At 42.4% G+C, this 24,332-nt stretch overlaps 1 protein-coding gene across 1 annotated transcript; it reads left to right on the forward strand.

The window, feature by feature from the left end:
• The first annotated feature begins 6,096 nt into the window (after positions 1–6,096).
• MMD (monocyte to macrophage differentiation associated) lies at positions 6,097–23,742 on the forward strand. The gene is made up of 7 exons (XM_059485565.1): positions 6,097–6,241; positions 12,265–12,346; positions 18,541–18,701; positions 19,844–19,918; positions 20,299–20,400; positions 20,777–20,846; positions 21,582–23,742. Exons 1-7 carry the CDS (start codon positions 6,213–6,215, stop codon positions 21,780–21,782), a joined length of 720 nt encoding a protein of 239 aa, XP_059341548.1. The 5' UTR covers positions 6,097–6,212; the 3' UTR covers positions 21,783–23,742.
• Positions 23,743–24,332: the final 590 nt, after the last annotated feature.

Consider the following 24,332-nt stretch of genomic DNA (forward strand, 5'->3'; position numbering starts at 1 on the left):
GTGCTAAAATCCTATTTCTGAGGGAGGGCAAAAATGGTCTTTTTTCCCCCCAAGGATGGGGTACAGCTGGGGATTTTTTTTGCAGGCCACGATAATGAGACAACTGGAGGATGGGGTGAGAGACCTCATGTCCCAGGATCTAATGACACTGAGAGGATATACTGTTACAATAGAGTAATTCTTTATTCTCTCTTGTAGACTTCCTAAAGGCGGGCTACAACACAGATCCTCATGACTCTTATCCCTTTGGTTTAAGAAACTGAATTGTGATTTTTCAGGTGTTCTCCAGTCTGAAGCTGAAGGCAATGGCAGCTGCTTAGCTCCTGAGTCAGGTTGTCCTGATTTGGCCTTTCATATAAAATTCTCTTTATGAGTGAATTTTACCTTTAATAACTCGCTCTTTGCCTGTCAGCCAAAATTCCATACGGATTTCTGCTAGAGAAACTGATAGATGTTCCAAGGGCTGCGGGCCACCATCTTTTTTATGGTACAATTATTAAAAGCCAAACCCTTCTCATATTTTTTATTTCTAAAAAAGCCTTGAAATCTGGCACCTTTATGACTAAAGCCTCCCAAAGGAAGTACTACAGAATCAATATCTGAAAGCAGGATGCTTCTGCATTTTTTGAAGTAAAAGTTCTCTGCAGTCATTAACAGACTTGATTCATCTGATGACTCAGAATTTGTGCAGCTGGTCCAAGGCCATTTCAGAGACTGAAAAGTGATGCTTTTCTCTCCTTCTCTAAAAAAGTGATCTTTTCTCAGTTACATGAAGAAGCACCTCCTGCCCTCGTGTCAACTTCATTTAAGGAGAAGGTTATATTCAGAGCATGTAGCAGCAAACAATTTGATTGAAAAGATGAATTAATATAAAATTTGACCTTCATCGGTTTTCCCAATAAGCATTTTGAAATCTTTGAAATGTCCTTTTGTTTTACTGGAAATGCAATACATGGTAGGATTATTGCAATACATAGGCCAAAGAAAAGAACAGACTGTGAAGATAGAACAAATAGAACAGACTGCAAAATAATGTTTCTCCATTATTTAACTATAATTAAATTTCATTAGTCACATAGATCATCATATTATAATTTCATGTTTGTCTCATGTTTTTGGGAGCTTCATGCTTATTGAAGTTCCTGAATCAGATACACTTTCTTTACATTTTGGTTCAAGTTTTTTAAACAATCAGAGCTCACATTTTCTGTGATGCATTTGGGTTTTATTTTCATTATAAAATTCCAGTCTCACGCCAGATTTTAAATGTTAATAATTCAGCCATTGCTTTTCAAAGGGTTCTATGGCTCCATTCACTGATGATTTAAATAGTCAATTTTCAATCATCACTCTCTTTTGAGAGTTTATAGCTGTGCTATTCCCTTCCCATTAAATGCTGTCACAGTGAAGATTCCTATCGACTGGAAGTACTTCGATTTTATTCCCCATGGTAAGTGTTTATTATCCTCACAAAATCTTGTGGGTTTGTGGGACATGAAAAATACACTTTCCTCAGAAATAGTGACAAAAGAGAAACCTTCAGCAGAATTTGACATTTCATTATCCAGACTAATGTAATCTAATACAAGGCCCATCCCTCTAAAGTCCCTTGTTTCACTTGCAAGTTTTTCTACACTGTGAGTAGCAATGCTGTAATCCCATTTCAGGTTTAGCGCTGGCAGCAAGAGCTGGGACATCAGGTAAATGTTTGCATTTCAACATTTCCTGCTGTAAGTGGCTGTTTATGTCAAGGAGCAAGCTTTTCTTCGATACCTGTGTCACCCTGGAAAAGTTGTCCAGGCCAGAACTAATTCCATTAGTGCTTGGAAAGCTATTTATAAGCCTGCCTTCAGTGGGATGACCTTATTAATTAGATTGGGGGAAGGCTGAGGGAGGGAGGGAGAGACGCTCATTTCACAAGACCATTGACATGCATTTCCAGAAGCAATGCCTCTCCTTCACACTATGCTCAAAAAGACTGTCAAATAAAGCAGAAATCTGGGTCAGTTTGCAGCAAGGAAAAAAAAAAAGCTATATCCATGCTGTCTGCAGGACACAAAGCATAAACTTTTCACAGGGTAGTTCTGCTGCCATATGTCCTTGAACATGCTAACAAAGTCCAAACCCTGTATTCTCTAAATCCAAAAACAGGAAAGAGCTTTACCACTAAAGCTTCTAAATCAAACCTTACTGAAACCACCACCTTCCTCCATTATCATGCACACCCCTAAGACAAGAAGGCTAAATCCTCATATTGTGTTTGTTACGAAGTCAAAAGAAAGCAGAAGGCTACTTTTCTCCCCCTTATTTACCCCACATGCTTGATTTACTCTGCAGTTTAGACGGTGAGTGGAGAAGAGTTTCACCTGCCAAACCCATTTCCTGTGCCTCACTAAGGCTCTGCTCCCTCCCTGCTGCATTTAACCGGCTCCCTGAGCCATGGTGCCCTGCTCTCTGCCCCTGAAGCCAGCCCATCACCACTGCCAGCTCCAAAACGTGAGCAGCTGGGAGCATGAGCCGTGTCTTGTCACTAATAAATCCGTGCTGGCAACTGAGGATCTGTTATCTGTTTAACCAGTCAGGGGACTGGTTATTGTGCAGGCTTGCAATAAGAACTCATCTGTGCAAAGCCGCCAAAAGAAACTCAGCTTTTGTGCAGGATGTTTACTTTTATCAATATAACCTCCTGACAGAATCTCATTCACCTCTGGCATCCCAGTGGCAATTCCATTTTTCATCTTGGGTGGGGAAAAGGAAGTTTTCAGAGCCTACCTATTCATTTGATGGATTTGTACAACCCAGGACAATTTTGCAATGCGGGGAAAACTACAGACCCTGTTTCTGTGTCCCTCTTTGCATAATCCTATACAGATATTCAATGTCTCTTTCAGAATTCAGTATGGCTTTATGTGACAGTTTAATGCTCATCAAACTCCTCCACCTCTAGACAAGCAGACAGTGCTTGTGAAGGGTGGGCAGGAGATTGTACATGGGCACAATTTGACCTAAAAATAATAAGGGCAAACCACACAGCTCATGTACTCCTGAGCATCAAAAATTGTAATTAGTAACAGATTTGCTATGCAAACACCTATGTGGTACCAAATGGGTGTCTGCTCGGTATCAGACTGGGATTGCCTGGTTCATTTTGAAAACCCATTTTACAAATACCTTACAGAACTAAAGTCTCTTTGTCCCATGAAAAAATAATAGGTTAAATGTCTTATTAACCAACCCTTAGCTGTTCATGTTCAGCATGTTGCTCCTTCCAAGCACACTACATGACTGGGCCCCACAACAGGGATGCATTCAGTAAGAAAAGTTCTTTCATCCTTCTTGTAACCCTGACTCATTTATTAAAATGCATTTCTGGCTGAGTGCACAATGACATATTTCTAGTCTTAAGAACGTTTTAAATCAAAACTACTTAAGGTATTTGAAGGATCTGGTTTTCCTTACTTTGTAAATATGAGTAACCAAACTAACATGGTTTTTTCTTCCTTAATCTTGTATACTGAATGCCAATTTTTAGGATTTAGACTTAATGGTTCCTTGGTCCATAATTAGGGCTTTATTTTATTGCCATGTTTTTAAGGCACTCTGATTCATTCTATCATCAAAAACAATTACAGATAGTTGAGAGATGAGTTCAACAAGAGTCACTGGCACTAAAAATATGTTATTGGTCAGGACTGCTCTAACAATACCTGTGCTGAGTAATTTAGTGCTCTCCTTAATAAACACTGACTTCCAGTAAAAAATCTTCCAGTTTCATCACCACTGTCATGATGGTTGGGGCATTCTTACCCTGGTTCCACTCAGTCAAGCTTCATGATATGAATGTTCTTATTTTCATTCAAAGTAAACAAGTCTGAACAGTATTTTTTTTACTGTATCTTGAATTTGTATACCTTTGATGCTCCAGCAACAGGAAGTTACACTGGTTTCAGATCTGTGTCTACAGAACAAAGGTGGAAAAACAGGCTTTGAAAGGTGTAAGGAGAAGAACTCTGACACGTTTGTGAGTCTAGATCAAATGTCCAAGGCAGCAGGGAAGGAAATGAAAACGACAGTGGCTTGGGAGAAGGCAGAAGAGTCAAAGAAGAGCAGAGAAAATGAGAGGAGATGGAGACAAGATGCAACACCTCTATGTGTACCTTTGAAGGTGTCAGTGCACTGTTTTTACAGGAGTCAGCCCAGTTTCTCTGCCACAAAGCAGCCAGCCTTCCAGTCATGGTGTACACATCATGTGTTCCAGAACATTTCTACAGCCTGAAAGTACAAATTACTGGGGAGTTACAGAGGAATGCAAGGATGGGTGTGTGGTACTGAGCAGGAAGGCAGCTGCATCACCACAAGCCCTACCTCAATATAAAGCCAGGATAGTGCTGGCACTTCAGCTGCTGAAATGCAGCTGTGTGCAGGTCTGGGCTCTTCAGCAGCGTCCTCAAACTTTGCTCCTTTTGGATTAACAGATAACATAGGCAATATGAAACTTTATTACCAGTGACACTGCAAAATCAGATGACTGATTATACCAATATATTAACAGTGATACCTCACTGAAATTAATGGGAGTATTTCTCAGGGAACTAGCTTGGATCTGCATTTCAGGAGCTCTCCTTTCCAGCATCAAGCTCTGCCCTTCTTTTTCAGAAAAGCTGAGCAGCTGTCTGCAGAAGTCTTCTGGCCCAGCCTTGCCTGTCCTAGCACAACCAAGCCCCTGTTGGAGAACAAAATCTGCAATTTGTATCAGAAGAGCTTGTTCTTTACTGGAACTACAGAAGCTGAGGGGCAAGTCTTGCCATGGCAGTTTACAAAACTGTTACCACCTAATCCTTTGCTCGCTGCTGGTACCAGGGAACAGCTGGTAAAGGGGGAGAGCCATGAACAGTCAGATTGAGCCTGACATGCAGCCAAGCCATGACGCTCACACTTCCCTGTGCTGGAGGTGGTTACCTGGCAGACGTGACACGTTTAGCTTGGGAGATGACTTACAAACCATGGCACAGCTGCCAGCAGATCCTGTCTGCATCAGTCCTACCACAAAAGATGTTGACACTGAGTATGGATGGTTTATTTGTCTAAACCCGTGCATGGCATTGGTGTGCCTCTACTAATCGCTTTTGTTGAGGGCTGGAACTGTTCAAAATCCCACTGTAAACAAGATATTAGATTAGAAAAATAGCATAAATAGAATTCTAGTAATAATAATAATATTCTCCTAATTCACGCCCTGTTTGTATTGTACAAGGCAACGCCAAGTTCACCTTACAGAAATAAGCTTGACATGGTCGCTTCACTTAGTGAAATAACCCTTGCTTGGCAAAGTTAGTTTTGAGTAAGTAAGATTAGGGCACAGAGACGGGAACCCGCCAGCCAGTTTCTCTCTGCCAAGCAGTCTGGCCACCGTAACCTCGATCTGGAGCGGAGTTAATGATCCCATGTGCAGGTTTATGTGACAGCAAAGCCACGGCGTTTTTCTGTGCTCTCCTGTGCCACGCCGGGATGGACCCCACGGGCGGGTGGGTGAAGTCACCCGGGTCAGTCCGTGCCGAATCCGTCACAGACAGGCTCCCACAGCTCCCACACTGGGAAGAGGAAGCGTGCTGCCACCGCCAAGCCCTCCTGTCTGCTGAACGAGCTGAGACAATGGCGATTAAACCGCTGTCCCCAGCAGCGCCCCGAGGCTGCTTCATCCCCTGCGGGGCCGCGGGACGAGCTGCAGCCGGGCTCCGGGCACCGCCAGCCCCGGCCCCGGGCACCGCCAGCCCCGGCCCCGCCGCGGCCGCTGCCTCCCACTGCTGCCCGGAGCCCCGGCCCGGCCGGGCCACCCTCGGGAGCCAGGCCGCGGCTCCCGCTCCCACCGGGCCGCTCCCCCAGCCCCATTCCCCGCTCCCACCCCGGCGCTCCCCCGGCCCCGTTCCCCGGTGCTCCGGCCCCACCTCGCAGCGGCGATGCCGCGGGTGCCCGCGCCGGGCCGGGCCGGCTCCTCCCGCGCTCGGCGGCGGGGCCGGGCCGCGGTGGGCGGGCCGGGGCGGGGGCTGCGCGGAGCCAGGGCCGGTTAAAGCGGCCGCCGCCCGCCCGGCCCCGCGCTCAGCCCGCCCGGCGCCCGCCGTCCTGCGCGCCGCGGCCGCGCGCTCGCCAATGCGGGCCCGGAGCCCGGCCCGAGCCGCCCGCAGCCCCCCGGCCCGACCCCCAGCCCCGGACCCATGCGGCGGCTCCGGGAGCGGTTCCGGAGGTGAGCTCGCCGCGACCCCCGGCGGGGATGGGATCCTCCTTCCTGCCCGAGGCGCTCCCCGCGGGATGGAACCCCCGGGCGGGGTGAGGGGTGGGTGGGGGAGCCGAGGTTTTCTCGCCGGTGCCGGGCGGGGTGGGCAGCGAGGTCCTGGGGGCGCGAGTGGGCGGGGGTGAGGAGGGTCTTTTGTTTGTGTGTGTGTTTGTTCATCGCCGCCGTTCAGTGGGTGAGGGTTCGCGCATCCGGCCCTGTGTCACAGCCGCGCATCGCGGCGCTCCCGCGGGGCCCGACCTGTGGCTCCTGGGCCGGGCTGGGTCGGCGCCCGCCGGCCCCGTGTGGCCCCGCGGGGCCGTGGAGCTCCTTGTTCTGCTGCCTCCGAGGGCGCATTGAGTATCATGGAATCGCAGAATGCTCCGGGTTGGAAACGCCTTAAAGCTCATCTCGTTCCAGCCCTCTGCCATGGGCAGGGATACCTTACACTAGATCAGGTTCCTCCAAGCCCTGTCCAACTTGGGCTTTTGTGCTTCCAGGGACGGGACGGCCGCAGCTTCTCTGTGACCGGGCCTCAGCACCCTCACAGGGAAGAATTACTTCCTAGTATCCAATCTAAATCAATGCTTTTTTAGCTTAAAAATCAGCCTTCATTCAGCTTTAAGATGCTGCTCGGGTAACTGCAATCGTGGTTCTTGGATAAGCATCTGTGGGCTTTGGTTCTCCATTGTGCACATGCCAGGCCAGTAACTGTTGATGGACAGCCCATCTCCTGGGTGAGGCCGGTTGCACAGGGCTTACCTCACCGGGTTCCTGCCATAGGCCTGCCGTGCTCTCCTTTCACCAACTTGCTCAAAAAACTGAGACCTAAGTATTAAAAGGGAAATAAAACTGAAAGAGAAAAATATTAATGCGGTCGGACGCTGTTTCTGTGCTGGCCCACACCTTGGCTGGCTGGTCCTTTGCCCCTGAGCTCATATGTGCTGCAGCACCTGGGGTGACTTGTGAGTGCTGCCCACTCTTTGCTTGAATTGCTGCCTTTCATACTTGCCAGAAGGCTGGGGAGGCTTTGGGGAGGTCAGTGGGATGCACAGACACTTTTTTCCATGACACAGTCTATGTATGATAGCAGAGTTGTTTGTGGGTTCTCAGAGTATTGCAGGTCTCCTTTTATCTTTAGTATCGTGCTGTAAGTACATGAACCTTCACACAGCGTGGGATTTCACTGATATTTCCAAATAAGGGAACTGCTTCTGCACTGATCTGAATTATTTCTGTGCCTCAGATGTTGAGAGATAGTAAAGATTATGTGAGCAGTTACAAACCACAGCTAGATGCTGTCAAATCCAGGAAGGAACATGCCTACTGTGGAGGAAGATGAGTCTACTTTTAACTGAATGAATTTGGTCAAAGCCAAATTTGGTCCAAGCAAGCTTTTAATAAATCCTTTTGTTTCTCTTCAAAAATCTGATCTGAATGGTCATCAGATCTGTTCTGACCTGCTTGTATTTTTTTTTTTTTGTTTTCCTCTTGAAAACAAAGAGCTTAGGAAACATCCTAGGTACTGAAGCATATAGTTAGATAATGAAGCAATTTTTAACCCCATTTGATTTATGCTACTGCCGGTTTTGTGGAGTTACGCCCACGTTGTTGCAGTTTCTCATATGCTGTTATTTGTGGTTTATTAGGTCTAAATGGCTTCTCTTGCTGCTGGAAAGCACAAAGAAAGAAAGGCACAAAAAGAGGGAATGTGCTTTTAAGCTGGTGAAAGGAAGTATGAGGTCTTTTGAGCTGAATAAAGGAAAAATACTTCCTGAAAAGACTAAAAAATCCAGATATTTGAGGCCATTATCAGTGCTTGCTGTTTTTAATGACCATTTGCTTTATGCTTAAAACAATAATTCATTCAGCAGATGGGAATCATCAATAGGGCAAGATTTTATTTACCCTTCTGCAGTCTGAGGTCTAAGCTTGTTGTAATGCCAGACAAATGTCATAGAGATATGTGCAATGGATTTGGGGTTTTGTAATTTATTTTTCTAAGCTGGCTTTGCATGCAAAGACAAAGCATTAAGAGCCCTCGGACTTTCCTTCTGCTTTGTCTCTGAGATACTATCTTCTCTTAATTTTGGAATCTCTGGGAAACATACAGCATCTGTTCCTTGGAAATGAATAGGGGCTTGAGATTAGGGTCTGTCACACAGGATGGATCAGTCTGTATGTTTAGAATTTAAAATATTTAAAGTATTTCAAGATCGAAGATCAAGTAGCGTGAAGGGAGGGGTATGAGTTTCTTCCCTCTTGTTTTAAATTGCTGTATCTCTCTCTCAGTACTTTTTGTCTGCTTATATTGGGAGTATGTCCATCAAAAGTTGTTTGTTTGGTATGAAATTCTGAGTCTTGAACTTCCTTGGCCTTGAGCAGGTTCTGAGCATTGAGAATTTAAATTGTGAAAAGGAACTCACAGCTCAATTCAGTGTGAAAGCATTCTCTCCTGGCTGGCTACAAGCCGTTCTCAGTCTCTTAATTTCACAAATTTCTTATTCTGATATTGAAGGCATTAATATTTTATCTTGGATATCTTGGATTGTCAATACCTTAAATGGACAAGTATTTGTGCATCCTTGTGAGAAGTGCTGCATATCTTCTTATTAAATGATTCTGGTTTCACTAGATCTGCTAGTAAAAAATACATTAGAGATTTGCTAGAGAATCAAAAAGGCTTCAATTAAAGACATTTCCTGTAAACTGTAGCCCAGTTCAGTGGGGCATTGTCAGTCTGTCCTGCATTTGATAATAACCTTAATGGCTGTGTTACAGAGAGCCTTTGTATAGGAGTGAACAGCATCTGAATGCTCTTTACTGAGCTTCCACTTTTAGGAAGGTGAGATTATAATTCCCACAATTATCTTTTGCAGAAGAGGCAAATGTGACCTGTAGATAGGAGGAGGAACAATGTCCCTGTGCTGCTGTATTCACAAGGCAGGAAACAAGCATCCATTGTTGGTGGTGGCATGGGGTTTGTTTGCTTATTTATTTATCTTTAAGAAAGAGCAGAGCTGTTTTGCCTGTAGAATGTGAATAAACAACCACATTCTTCTGCCTTTGTGTTGCAATATCATATGTGTCTATAACTGCAGGAGTATATGACTGGCTTTAACTGTGTGTGTCAGAATAATTTTCCTGGGTTTGAGGAGCACATCAGTAATATCACAGAGCAGCTCTTTTCAAAATCCATGTCTGTTTCTTAAGACATTAAGCCTAAACTGTCAAACTGGAAGTGAAAGGAACTCATGAGAAGCTCTGGCTGGCATTTTTGCCCTTCCAGCCACCTCGTTAATGATCCTTCCTCTGAAGCCGTTCCTGATAACGTTTATAAATAGTTAATGATCAAAAGGCAAAGAGGAATAACTCAAAGTTTGCTTTACTAAGACTGCTGCCTGTGAGCAGTGACCTGAGCAGATGTTTCCAGGGTCTGCAGCCTGCTGGATGGAGGCAATCCCTCTCGGAAGGGAGAGGTGCAGGTCTGTCAGATGTGCGGCAGAGTTGGTGCTTGGGCATTGTGAGACCCATTTCTGTGGGGGAGAGGTAAAACTGAGCACTTCCCCTCCTGCCAAAACACACTGGAGGTGTTGTGTTATTGGTGTAAACACGGAGGTGAAGGGGATGGGTGAGGTGTTGCTAATGCTGGAGCTCTGGCACAGAATATTTGCATCATTCCTGTGCTGCCACAAACAAAACAGGGAAAAAACCCAGCTCTGTGTGTAGGTAACAGAGCAAGGATAGGTTTGTTGCTGTCTTTGTGTTCTGTTCTACAGCTAATAAATGTCTTTAAATTAGTGACAGTAAGAGGTCCTCGTTTCTAAAGTGTTAGTGCATAATTCTAAAATCTAACATTACCCCTAGATCCAATATGATTGCTTTAGAAAGATGCAGTGTATTTCCTACTGAAAAAAAAAGGGGGAAAAATTAAAAGTAGGCTAATGTTGGATAATAGAAGATCCCATTAGGAGGCATCAATTATTTATAGATTTGTATATGATAATAGTATCTAACATAGAAATTTGGAACACCAGAAATTATAAAGCTACTGCAGAGTATAAAATTATTCCTTTTGGTTCTTCAGGTTTGAGTTTGACTTATTAAAAATTTTTTTACTTCTTGTGAGACTTCCAAGGTACCACCACAGAGAAAAGCAATAATATTCTAGATGTGATAAGTGAAAAGTTTCCCATGACTTTGAATTTATGGAGTTGGACAAGGGCAGTCCAAGCCTGGCCACTCACTGAGCCAACAGATGCTTTTATTTTTAAACATTTTCCTGACTTGGAAGCAGAACTGAGCAAACTGAATGTTCCATCTTTAGAGGATGCAGAGATGGTGTTCAGCAGCTGTTGAAGACATACAAGTGCTGGGAATAAAGTAATTTTCCAAATATTCTGCAAGCCTTTGTGATGACAGTGTCATTGTCTTCTTGGAGAGGAGAACAAGGTGCCATTTCTCACTGACAAAAGAATTGCCATTTTTAACCATACATTAACTCCTGCAGGGTTATTAATGTGCTAACAACCATTTATGTTCTGTGTCTGTGAATTAAATCCACATTTTTCTTAGCCTTTGTATTAGTACCAATGGAACTGTTTCTTGAAATTGCCATGGTTTAGTGAGGGATCATGACACTGTTATTTTCCCAATGCTGCTACATTTTCATCTACCAGTTTAGAAAAAATGGTTCACAAGTCACTTAATAAATCAGTCAAGAAAACCAAGTGAAATATTCCAGAAATCTGGAACTGCTTATGCCAACTGTAAGATTTGGGTTGGATTTTTTTTTAGTTGTTTGTTTTCCCCTGTTTTGAGGTTGGGCAGTATTTTATAGATGTCATAAAAATAGGACTCATTTTGATTTAAACCAGGGGGACATGGGGAAGGACCAAAGTTTGTCTAACAAGCTTTTTGTATAAATCTAGGTAACAAAGCTGCTCTTGGTTCTGAGTATACAAACATGTTCTGTATTTCTTGTGAAGCTGTTCCTGACTGCTTGGATACCTGACTGATTGTCAGTGCATAGTTTTAGAAAAATCTGGAGTAAACTGGAATTATTGGTGAGAGATAATCACTTTTGCAGGACACTCAGCAGTGCTGGGATAACAGACTGGAGCTGGAGAAATTCACAGCTTTCATTTGACTGTTGCATATAGGTGTGTGCTGTCTTTTACAGGTGTTCCTGCAGAGATTTAAATTGTTGAGTTTCACAGGAAACAGCTCAAGTGTTTGGGTTTTTTAGTACATGTAAATGAAACGTTTGCATTGGCAAATTCTTCCAAAACTTTCTAGGGTTTCATCATATTCTGTTCAGCTTGCATGGACTGCATTTGATGTGCTTGTTTGTTTGTTAGAATGTTTCAAAATTCTTGGATAAAAAGATGGAATGTCTATGGCAAACCTCTTGAAATATTTCCTCTTCAGAATTGACCATTAGAGTCTCCTTTCATCATGCCCATGTAGGAGATATTTGGATCTCAGTTACAGACATAGGATTAAAAAAATGAGCCACCTCATACTCCAGAGATGCAAATACTGCTTCTTATAGGAGTCAAAAATCAGTGTTCAAGTGCTCCAAAATGGAATATTGCTGCAGTTTCAAGAACTTCTTTAAAGAAGAAGCTGTGATGACAGCTATGATGAACTCCATATTTTAAGAATAATTTGAGTTCTTGCCATGTAATTTAAATAGGAAATGTTTCATTCTTCCTCTGACCAAACTGTCAGAAAAGAGGGACTCTGCTTTATGTGAACTCCTGATTAAAGAGTTCATCATCCTGCATCAGGCAGTCACAGGAATTTATTTAACATGTCTGTCTGGTAAGAGACTTTACTTGGGAGAACTTGCAATTCAAATCACAGTTACTTTGAACACGTCTGTACTTACAATTTTTAACACTACCAAGTCGGAAGTATTCCTTCATTTCCTTCATGACACTCAGAGAGATGTTTTAGCAACTTTCCTGAAAGTATTCTTCATTATTCCACAGGTTCATGAACCACCCAGCCCCAGCCAACAGCCGCTACAAACCCACTTGCTATGAACATGCTGCTAACTGTTACACACATGCAGTAAGTACATTTCTGCCTTCTTTAACCAGATGTTTCAATAAATTTTTGTCTGTTTGGATTGCTAAATGCTTACCTTTGCCTTGCTGTGTTCATATCTACAGCCTCTCTCTGGTTTTGTGCATATGAGCATTAAGTGTAACAGTACAGAAAATTAGATGTTTGGTAATATTCTGAATCTCTTAGAGCTCCAGACACTTCACAAGATTCATTTTCACCAATGTTACAGGTCTTTAACTTGATATTTTCCCTGTGTTCCAGTCAAAGGATGCCTGCAGTAAAGGGGGTATAGGCCACTACTAGTTAGCCTGCAAGGTGGATTTCCCGGGTCTGCCCTGACATAATACTGTGCAAATTGTAAACTGGAAGTAAAAGAAAGATTTATCCATGTGAGAAATGGGAAGGCCTCATCAGACTGTCTGTGGATATGAGCAACAAGAGCTGGAATGTTTTAATCCTGATACCTACTGACTCTTCAAGAAATCTGCTGTTTTGCAAGAGGCCCTGATAATGCTGACTGCCCTGCTGAAATTTCAAGCTTTCCTTATTTTTGCAATGTAAGGACTTATTGTAGATTTGAGTATGTGGTATTCGCATAAAGAAGAACAAAAGCAGTCCCCTTTGATTTTTTTTTTTTCTTTTAGTAATTAGGAAGTTTAATTTGCTGTCTGGCACTTTGAAAAGGACTTAAAAATGTGTTTGTTTGCTTTTTAAGATAGCATTTGCCCTTTTACAAAAGCAGCTTGTGCGTCTCCTCAACCCCTCAACTCCAAACATCTGAAGTATGTTTGACTTTGTCCTCAGTCTCTTATCTTCAGTGTGTCTGAGTGAGCTGCAGATAGGAAAGCTCAAAGTAGTGCCCAGAACTCTTCAGTTCTTAAGGAGCTCTGGTTTTAAGGATCCCTTGTGTGTATTTCATAAATAACCAACATACAGTTCCGTGGTGCTGGAAAAAACAGAATCACCTTGGTTTTGCATGTAGACAAAAAGTTGACTGAAGCTTCTGTGTTCTTAAGCCAAAGGTCTCATGTACAGCATTATGTAAATATATGCTTATTTGCCTAGGGAATGAAGCAACATTCTGTTAGTTAACACAAATACGTAGTTTATCTCATAATCCTTGTGCAAATCTTGTTTGCTCAGGCCAAAAAGTTAGGTTTCAAAATATCTGGCAGATGTTGCTGTGCTCCTAAGCAATTCCAGCTTTCACCTAGTTGAAAAACAGGCATGTTTTACTCCTGCCTGTTAGCAGGACGTGACAGCCAAGGTGGATCAGTGTTTTCTGGTGGGCTGCAGTTTGTGGTGGAGCTCTCTGATTACTTTCTGAGCAAACTATCTGCTAAAACTTACAATAAACTGTTAAAATAAATATGCCATATTTTTTCATCAGCATTTAAAGTCTTGAAATGGGAGTCTAAGCTGAGGTAGCACAGAAAAGCTAGAGGGGATGTTTTCATCTCCTTTGTGTTGCAGACTTACTAAGTGTTAGATGGTCAATTGGCTGTGTCTTTGCTGCTAGATTACAATGCAAGCTTTCAATTAGACATTGATAATTCTATAGAACAGAATTCAACAATGGTTCTCCAATATATTTTTATTCCAAACTTTTATTCATAATTCAGGAAGCAGTCAACTTCTACTTTATGAATGTGGCTGTACTTCTCAATAGGTACCCCATCTGGTTTTGAACTTAAAAATACACAGGAATCAGTTTATGGCAGCTGCTTAATAAAAAACAAGCAACAAAAAAATAAGGATAAAGGAGGGTCTGGAATCCCAGGTACAACCTTTTGGTACAATACTTAAAAGGTAGTAAGGTATCTTCACATTTCTTACTTGTAAGGCTATTTTAAATGTCTTGCTCTTTTTTTTTTAGCTTTAAATGAAGCATTGACTTGCCTTCAGACACTGGGAGAGGAATGGCAGCAAAGTAGTTGAAAACAGAAAAAGCTGTTCTCTGTGTTCAAAGGAACAGGAAGGAAACAGTGCATGAGAAAAGCAGGGGTTGTGAGAATTGGAGGGGGAGAGATGACTTTCATAACAAAGCTTTCTGGTGTATGTAAGGTTTATCAGACCTTGCTGTGTTAAAACCTCAGGATTTAGACATGCCTTGCTTTATACTACTTTAAATGTTTCTTCTAACTGCCTTAAAAGGAGTAACTATTCTTAAAATTAGTTATAATCTGTATTCCAGGTTGGGTTAGTGAAGTGCATGGAAGAACAGAAGTAGTATAAATATTTAAAAAGTGAGACTTGGAGCATTTAGGCAGCCATTTGGGCAGGGAAGAAGGGGTGATCAAAATTTCAGAAGGAGTCTTCTGATGAAAATGTCTCCATTCCCTCTGACTGGTATAAGCAGTTTCTCTGCTCTCTGTGTGTTGCACAACCCAAGCTGCTCGTGGGCCTCTCACTCTGTCTTACTGGTCCCCTAAAACTAGGGGAAAATTGAAAAGTTGGGAGAGATGGTAACAGGAGTGTGCTCAGGGAGCAGGCAGCTGGGGATGGGCACAGCCCTCCATGGGTCCCTCTAAGTGTCACATTTTTGGGGGACAGGGCTGGCAGCTTTATTGCTGTTTCTGCTGCCTTCCTTTCCAAAAAAAAAGGAAGTGCATGGACCATTTTTGTGCCCTCAATGTTTCCCTCCCAGTGAGAGGCTCGTGAGATTGCAGCAGTGACACCAACACTGCTGCAGTGGCTCGTGCATCAGAGGGCAGTGCTGCTGCCTGCACGATGTGCAAGGAGAATAACTTCATTTTCCAGGGATGTTAGATACAAAAGCAAAACTTCCAACAGGTTTTTAAAGCTGTCTGTGACAGAGATTGTCTGGAGAAATATGGAAAGAATGCAGGTGAAATGCTGACCAGTGGAGCAGCATCCTAAGCAGCCCCAGACAGGTGGAAGGTACTGGGTATTTTGCTGTAAGTTGGTAACCAGAGAGTGTCATTTCACTCAAGTGACCCTGATCAGGTTCACAGCTTATTGTCTCAGCCTCTTCCCTTGTGCCTTAAGGGTTTTTACTTGCTGTGACAGCAGGGTTTGTGGTAGTTGGTTTCCCAAAATGCACCACACAAAGGTTGTGCTGAAGACTATTCTGACAGATTGCCACCTGTAGATGTAAATGAACATATTTTAATCCTTTATCTTCCTCCTTATTGCGAAGAGCTTTTAACATCATTCTCTTATTTTGTTCTGACATTTCTCTAGAAAGCTTAGGAAACTGTTGCCTTCTCTCCTGTTCTGCAGATCTTCCTTCCAGCCCCACTTCTGATGCAGCCAGGATTAATCACTGTGCTAAAACTAGTAAATTTGCACATCACAGCTCTGGGTTTGCTCACAGTACATTAAGTTACTGGGTTTGATGATAGTCACTTGGAAGACTTGCACTCCATGATGAAATAAGCAAAGATTTTGTGACTTGTAGCTGGAGTTTTTTTCAAGGAATATTGGCAACTAAGAAATGCTTTGTCATGCTGTAAAATGACACAGCACAATCCCACTCATTCTGTTAGTTCTGATTCTCTGACTGCTTTTTTGGTGAACTCCCCTTCTTTTAAAGGACTCATTAATGGCTTTTCCATTCTGAAAACTGGAGATTAAAATGCAGTTCGTGTGGTTGTGATTTTTTTTCAAATGAACGTGGGAAAATTTGCCTTTTTTTGTGAGCTGAAGTTTCATATTTCTTTTGTAAGATGGATAAAGTCCATTGTACCACATGTTACCTGTTATGACATTGCCATCTGAAGAACTTTAATTGAGTTGGCTGGAGCAGCAGGGCATCATTTCTGGAATTTGTATTTAATCTAGCTATTTATGGCCAAGAAAAAAAAAAAGTAATAAAACATCTCTTGTTTTGTCTGGCTGTTCCCATGGTGCCTACCAAGCACGGAGAGGAAAATGGTTCCAAAAAGAACACTTAGAAAAAACAATAAGTCCTTTTCATGGAATACAGTGCTCTTCCCTGTGACAGGTAGAATTGTTCTTTAAAGCAGGACAAGGCAAAAAAGGGATTAAAGTCTTCATTCATGTGCTGTACTCTTGATTCTGAAGGTGCAAATAAAGAGGTGATAATAGAATTGCTTCTTTGTTTTAACTCTATCACTTTATACACAATAATTACTGGAAAGAGTGATTGACTCTGAACTTTGTTTTGGCCCATTTGAGCATCCCATGTCACAGCTTAGCTTGTGAAATATTTATTTGAGGAGATTAATGAAAAGCTGGGGTCTCTGTAAGAAAGGTGGGTTATTCTGTGTAATATCTAAATCTAAAGCCCAAAGAGGGCTCTCTTTCTGTGTTCTCTGTCAGAGTCCCTGAGCAGCTCATGCCTAGGCTGTTACAGGGAATTAGTAGGAATTTGCTGTTTTACCTGGTATTTATAGGTATTTAATCTCTGAAACCTTTCAGTTCTCTGTCAAGCATAGTCAAAACTGGAATTTGCACCAAAAATTGGGAAGGAATCTGAGTGTGCAGTGGGACTGTACAGCTTAGGGCCATGGCTACACCTCCATTTCTGGGGCTGTGTGTCCTCCTGTCCCCTGCAAAACCTAAATGAAACAATTGTCACATCTCATCAGTTCCTGGCTGTGCCAGGGGCTCCAGCCACACTTCATTCACACTGTGTCTCTCGTGTGGAGAGCAGGAGTGGCTGATCTCCTGAGGAGTGGCACATTTCAACCTTCCCTGAATTTGGGGGCTATCCAGGATGTGTGCAGGAAATTTAGGGTTGATGACAAATGGGAAGCCAGGCTGGCAGACTATTGCTGGCCTTAAAGTGCACCAAGTCAACTTCCATAGCTCCATTACAAAGCTCAGGAAGTGTTTTCACCTCCAGTCCCAATGCTGTCAGTGTATCAATGCCATGCTTTTAATTTCCATGGCTCTACAGCTTTTGGCACAAATACACTGAATTTTGCAAAACATAAGGAAATTGAATAGTAATGAAGCTGCAGCTGATATACTTCAAAGTCAGAAGGAAATTGTTATTCTCAGATCCATTCATGTTATTGTTGTTCTCACATCCATTCAGTTTGCTCTGCATCCTCTGCACTGAGCAGAACCTCGATTTCCTCTGGTCTGTAATTAGATAAAGGACAGATAGGTCAGGCTAGACTAGAACTCTGCAGTCTGAGCTATCAGAACTCTAATGCAAAGTGGCCAGATTTGTTTAAACATTGCTTGTTCCTGGCTTTATTGTTTAACATATGAGACTTGGGTTAAATTACCAAGAGTTTAACCCTAAGGAGCTTATTTGCAATTCAAGGGAACAAATTAGCATATTAGACATGCTGTAGGGCCTGGAAGAGAATTTGTGCAGTGTTTGTAACTTAGAAGGCTGACTTGATAGTGGATGGAGATGGGTAGAAATAGCTGAGTCAGTGAGCTCTTTTCTTCAAATACTTGTTGGATTTAGGGTGTTTTTTAGGGTTTTTGGGTTTTTTTTCTCCTTCTCTCTCTCTTCTTTTTGCCTTTTCCTGAAGGAGATAGAGGTACATCAGGTATTTTATTCTGGAAGGGAGTTTGGTTTTAAATGTATGCATTTAAAGCCTGCATCACTTCTTGGATGCTTCATGCAAGCATAATTTTATAATGATGTTTGAACAGGGCCTGTTTTGGAGGAAGTGAATTAGAAGTGCTTTGAGAGGGAGGTGGGAAGGAAAACAGAGTTGGATATGCTGCACTAGAAGAACATCTTTGTGCATTAAAAATCTATTAATGAGAGAAGTTTGCAGCTAATTTATTTATGGTAGCTTAAACCCAAGTTCTGCAAAACTATTGCTTAATTCTTGCAACTGCACTTTCCTAAATGCTTTGTTTTTTCATTTGGGATTGGAGTTTATTTTGGTCTGTCTTGTGCTCTGTGTCTATGCACAAGATGTGGCTTAAATTGAAGCCTAGAGTAAGATCAATTTGGTTTTAAAACATGAAGCTGAATGTGAAAATAAAACCTGCTAATATTTAGAAAATTAGACAAAAGAATTTGCTGTCATGGCTAGAGGAGTTGGTAACCTTCCCTGGTAACCATGGGGGGAGAAATTTAGCAAAACCAGATCATGCCTGAGACCTCGATGAATTTCTGGTGCCGATGTGTCAACTTAAAACTAAATGACAGAACTCTGTGGCTGGGCTCTCTGCCTGCTGGTGCTGCTCTGTGAGTGGCACCACAGCACAAAGCTGACAATGTGCTTTTGTTGTGGCAGCTCCTGATTGTCCCTGCCATCGTGGGCAGCGCCCTCCTGCACCGGCTCTCGGACGACCGCTGGGAGAAGATCACGGCATGGATGTACGGCGTGGGGCTCTGCGCCCTCTTCATCGTCTCCACCGTCTTCCACATCGTCTCCTGGAAGAAGAGTCACCTGAGGTAGCAGGAGAGAGTGCTGCACCTCCTTGGCATGTTTGCCCTTTGTGCTTCTCAGTCAAACCGATTTTACAGGAGGTTGGAGTGGTACTTCCTACTGAACCGTGATAAAAACACCTGTGGGATTCACATTCTCTGGACCTGAGAGAAGCAGAGAAAAGAATGATCAAAACAAATCTTATCACTGTGTTGTGCCAAAGTAGAATGCAATATGGAGGTTGTTTGTTTACCCATCACTTTGGGTAAACAATCTCCATATTGCATTCTATCACACAAAGTGATGGTGTTTTGTTTCCTTGGCCCATCAGGGCCAGGTGTGTGTGTGTGTGTCAGGACTGTCAGCCGACAGCCACGAGATTCTGGGTGCTTGTGCAGATTCAGTTTAATACAATGCAATAGAATATAGAATAATATAGTATAATAAAGTAATTAATTAACCTTCTGATATCAGTGGGGTCAGATGCACCATTTCTCCCTGCCACAGGGGTTGCCTTGGTTCCTATAAACATCCTTGATTTTTTTTGGAAGGAATAGTGAGCCAAGCTCATGCACCAGTGAACTTGAATGTCTGCTGCCTTGTCACAAAGAAAATGTGTTTTGGTAGCCCTAGTGGCTCTTAATCCAGAAGCAGAATGAGAAAAACATAATGTAGGTGGTTGATGGATAATATCTGATTGCAGATGTGAAGACACTGTCTGGGAGTGTGGCATGCTCAAGTGGTTTGAGGAGCACAGCTTTTGCCAATGCCCAGCTAACCAGCAGGAAACCTCCTTGGGACCAAGGCAGCAATAGCAGAACTGACATGGGATTTATTCTTTTAATTTTATTTTATTTATCCATCCCTTCTAAGACTCCCTAAATAATTCTGGGCCATAAATTGGATATAGGCAGTAATCACTAAATAGTAACAGTGTCTGGATTAGGCAGAGTTGATGTGACAGGGGTGCAAGGTGGGGGTGGAGAAGGGGAGAGGACTGGAGAAGTGCCCAGCTCTTATGTGTCTCAGTTCCTCCACATGGTTGTAAGAGGGATGGAGGTGATGGTATTTTCTCCAGAGTAATTCCAAAGCATGTCAGGAAAGTGAGGTGATGCAAAAATCTTCCCAAAATGTGTCATGGTGACCTGTTCTGTCTCTCTGTCCCTAGGACAATGGAGCATTGCTTTCACATGTGTGACAGAATGATGATCTATGTCTTCATTGCAGCATCCTACGCACCATGGTAAGAAATGGGGACCAGAGCTGCAGAATCAAAGCTTTTCCAAAGTAAGGAGTTCATCATTGCAGCTTTCCAAAATCTATAGATGCCTTCTTGGATGCAACTGACCACATTATGTGTTGTGACAGACATTGCAATGTCATCTCCTGGGCCTTGCTGAGCAGAAAGTGATGCTAGAAAACATCAGAAAGTAGTTTATTTATACTCCTCATACCTCAGTTCATGCTTTCCACCCATCAATGCAAGCACCTTCTGCCTCCCTTGTTTGTTCCCCCATCATTCTGTAGTTAAAGCTCTGAGTATTTATTTGTTTTTATTAACCCCCACTGCTATTGTGCTAGTTTACTCACCACTTTTGTCTCTTGGAACCTTTATGCCTCCAGGTTAAATCTCCGTGAGCTGGGACCTCTGGCATCTCACATGAGATGGTTTATCTGGCTGATGGCTGCTGGAGGAACCCTTTATGTATTTCTCTACCATGAAAAGTAAGAATTATTCTTTGTATTTAACTTTAAACTGAAAATTATCATCAGAGAACAAGACCAAACTATTTTTTTTTTGGAGATGAGCTACCAAGGTTCTCATCAAACAAGAAAATTTAAGTTGCCTCAGTGTTTTATTCTCACTGGTATTTACTGCAAGTGAAAGTGTCTGGGCAGTATTTAGGGAAGGTATTGCCTGCAACTCTACAGTGCAGAGATAAAGGCTAGTTTTAATTTTGTCATAAAACACTATCACCTATCTATCTGCATGAAAGCTTTTTGTATAATGATCCAATACCAACACATTATTTAAAATACTCATTTTTGCTGTTGAAGGAAATGTTCACCACCTTAAATTGCTCAAATCATTCCTTTTTAGGTATAAGATCGTTGAACTCTTTTTCTATTTAGCGATGGGATTTTCTCCTGCTCTGGTAGTGACATCCATGGTAAGGAATGTGACTATTAACAGTGCAGACAAACAAAACTTGCCTTTTATAACCAGCTTAAATTCCAGTGCTGCTCTTTCCTCTGCAGAGATGTTCATTTTAGTACACTATACTTGTAAATGCTCTTGGCAGAGCAACCCAATACAGCCTGTCATAGTTTGGATTTATAGTTCACATTTCAGTGAAATGCTGCCTTGTTTTGTTCAATCTGGGCTGCACTGGGTAGATAAAGAGAGCCTGGGTTTCTTGGTGCATTTGAAAAGCATCCTACTCCAAACTGTTTTATAGTTACACATTTTAAATAATGTTGATTAACCATCTCTGCTGCTAATATAAATGTAACACATTTTCAGGTTAATGCCTTAACTGGCTGTATCAAAGTCTTGCTGGGAGGAGCTGCATTAAACTCACATTTCACAGAGTAATGTGGTTTTCTTTGTCTCCATGATTGTCTGCTCTGCTGATGAAGCAAACCATCAATCTTGTTTTACTTCTTGAGTTGTCCCAGTATAAGTTCTCTAGTGCTATGGGGACATGGTATATAAGCACATTATTGTGCATTTCACACAGTGTAATATAAATACATGCATTTCTCACTTGTCCATCTGTCCCACCCAACATTTTCAGAGTTGTCACAGCCAGCTCCCTTTGCCTGGGGGAGAAAAGCACTGTGCATTCTGTCCATAAATGCTCTTTGCTCCCTTTACACCCTGACCTGTGCTTGTTCCCTGGCAGAGCAACACGGAGGGGCTGCAGGAGGTGGCCTGGGGAGGTTTGATCTATTGCCTGGGCGTGGTGTTCTTCAAGAGTGATGGAGTGATCCCCTTTGCCCACGCCATCTGGCACCTCTTCGTGGCCACAGCAGCTGCTGTCCATTACTATGCCATTTGGAAGTACCTTTACAGAAGTCCTGCAGACATCATCCGTCACTTGTGAGATCTTAAAAAAAAAAAAAAAAAAAAAGATTAATCTGCACTTGGCCTCTGTAGCAGTATTATTTGACTTAAAGAATTGGGGGGAATTGGAAAAATTGCACAGCAAAACTGCACTGACTTTGGTAGTTCTGTGAACACAATTACTGTGAACTGATGTTTGTGTCCTGCCATTTCCCATCACATGGCAAGTGCTGTAAATAACCAAGATACTGTACTGCAGTAACCAAGAGTCCATTCCACGTTAGCAGAACTGGCTACCTGATGTTTACAAACAAATTTTGTATGCTAGTTTAATTTTACAGTTTTTAACTACGTGAATTTTTCTAAATTAGTGATTCTAATGGTGAAGTCAGTGCAATAGTGAAAATGTAATGCTCTTGACATGAAATTGGTTTCTATCACCTTTCCACGAGTCATTTCTTAAACATGAATCAGAGACAACTAATCTACTTTTACCACCCATTATCTTGGTATAATGTGACTTTTATAGAAACTTTTCTGTGTTTTTTGTAAACTTTAAAAGTACATTTATTGAACTGAAGACACACAACTGTCATCTATGCAGTTATTCATGTTGCAAACTCTTGCAAGAAATGGTTACATTCCACACCCTGTTCTGAGGAGCAAACATTGTACCTCTTCTGAAGTTTGTGTTGCAGCTGTAATTGTAATAACCACTTTTACAAACTAAAACCTAAATGCGATTCTGCTGACTTCTAACATGGCAGCATTCTGCTCATTTACAATACCACTGAACCAGACCTTAAGCTGGCTTTATTTGTGACGAAGAGCTGAGGTGATTTTCTCCTCCAAGTTCCCAGCTGTGCCCGTGCTGCCCAGGGTGGGGGCTGTGTGGAATATCCCCCATGCAGGCCAGGGCCCCTCATTTCCCCAGCCCCTGTACACACACACACACACACACACTCGTGGCACTGGGACCTGGGTTTCCAAAGGGGCTCAAACTGCCTGGGCCCACCGGGTTTGGTGGGGTGGTTGTGCTGGGAAACCCAGGTGGGAGCAGCAGGCAGAGCATTGCTGAGCACCTGGAGCTCAGGGTCCGTCACAGGCACAGCCTGGAGGATGTGGTAAGTGTCACTTGTCATCTGGGGCTTCACACAGAGCCTGGCTGGTCTTTGTCACTGTCTGTCTGTCCAGGAAATCCAGCTGTGGTAGCAAGGCATGGTTGTAGGGCGTGCTCAGATGACCAGTGTAGAGGAGTCGTTGTGATCCTGTTTGTCCAATAATTGTATCCCGTCCCACTATGTAATGAATGTCTTATATTAAGATTGACTTTATCCTTTTTCTAATTTAGTCAGTTTTACATGTCAGTATTTAAAAACAAAACCAAAATGTGTTGCCTTTTTCAGATTTTGTTCTGGATATTGCCTGTCTGCAAACAATAGGGATGTTTCAAAGGTCCTGTTTCACTCAGATTTGCCAGAGGGCCACAAGTTTTACAATATTTACATTTGTATAGGGAATTTACCAGAGGGACAAACTTTAAATTCAAGACATTGAAGAATTGCTCTGTGGTGGTAGCAGGTGATCAGAGAAGTGGCAGCACCACAGCAAACTCAAACTGCCCCAAAAGAGAGCAAAGGGAGCAGCTGGGCAGGTGATTCTACCACAACAGTCTTGCAGATCTGGATGCCTCAGTTTTTTAACATTGTGTCTATTTTAATATTTTCCACTTTTTGTGAGTCCATATATTTTGTTGAAATGCAGTACTGCTAAAACCACTAAAATACATGTAAAGGTTTTCTGTAGTCGAAAGTTAAACTATTGCTTGAATATGTTTGTTTTAATTTTAAGTTAATTTTTCATGGCATTTGCTTTTTGGAGTGTTTGAAATGGTTTTTAAAAAGTTTCAATTCGCCAAAAATATTTTGAATTACTGTATTCTAGTCAATATGATATTGAATGTACTAGACTAACAATAAACATTTGGTGCAATTTGGAAACTGTTGTTTTCTTGGTGGTTGTTGTTTTCCCTCTCCATCATTTGGGCAGGGCAGTCACAGACTGACACTGTGGCCACTCCTGACAAAAGTGATCCTGAGTTGAACCTTAGGACCCTCATGTCTGCTCAGCCAATGCTTTAAAAACAGTAAGACTGTAATCCAAAATACCCAATTTTTACTATGGAAAAGATGTATTTCTGTCGAAATTTTGGTAAATAGTTGGAACTTGCTTTTCCCTTTTGCTGTTCTGGGATATAAGAATATATTGGGATTTTTTTTCAGCTTAGAACATTGAAATACATAATTTTGCTCTTATCCCTGGAGGAGTATCATTGCATAAAATACAGACAAGCTGAACTAAAAATGTGTTTCTGTCTGGAAAGCAAGCATATCAATTAGTCTTTTCTTTTTTCCCTCCATCTAATTGGAGCTCTCGAGGCTGATTCCTCTCAGGAGTAAGGATAGTGCTTTTTCCAGTAATGCATGCTGCAGTACAGAGATGGGATTTCTTTGTCTTCCCAAGGCAAATGTTTTCAAAAGCACTTGCTTCTGTATTTTCCATGCCTCTAGGTTTTAGAAGTGCAACAAGT

Source organism: Ammospiza nelsoni, chromosome 19, assembly GCF_027579445.1.
Source record: "Ammospiza nelsoni isolate bAmmNel1 chromosome 19, bAmmNel1.pri, whole genome shotgun sequence".
In the NCBI taxonomy this organism is placed as follows: Eukaryota; Metazoa; Chordata; class Aves; order Passeriformes; family Passerellidae; genus Ammospiza; species Ammospiza nelsoni.

What these genes read in the sequence shown, in the direction of transcription:
- MMD (XM_059485565.1), top strand. Translation starts at nt 6,213, where the DNA reads ATGCGGCGGCTCCGGGAGCGGTTCCGGAG. An exon ending in CTCCGGGAGCGGTTCCGGAG is followed by an intron (nt 6,242 to 12,264) that starts GTGAGCTCGCCG and finishes ATTATTCCACAG; the next exon opens with GTTCATGAACCACCCAGCCC. An exon ending in CTCTGGTAGTGACATCCATG is followed by an intron (nt 20,847 to 21,581) that starts GTAAGGAATGTG and finishes GTTCCCTGGCAG; the next exon opens with AGCAACACGGAGGGGCTGCA.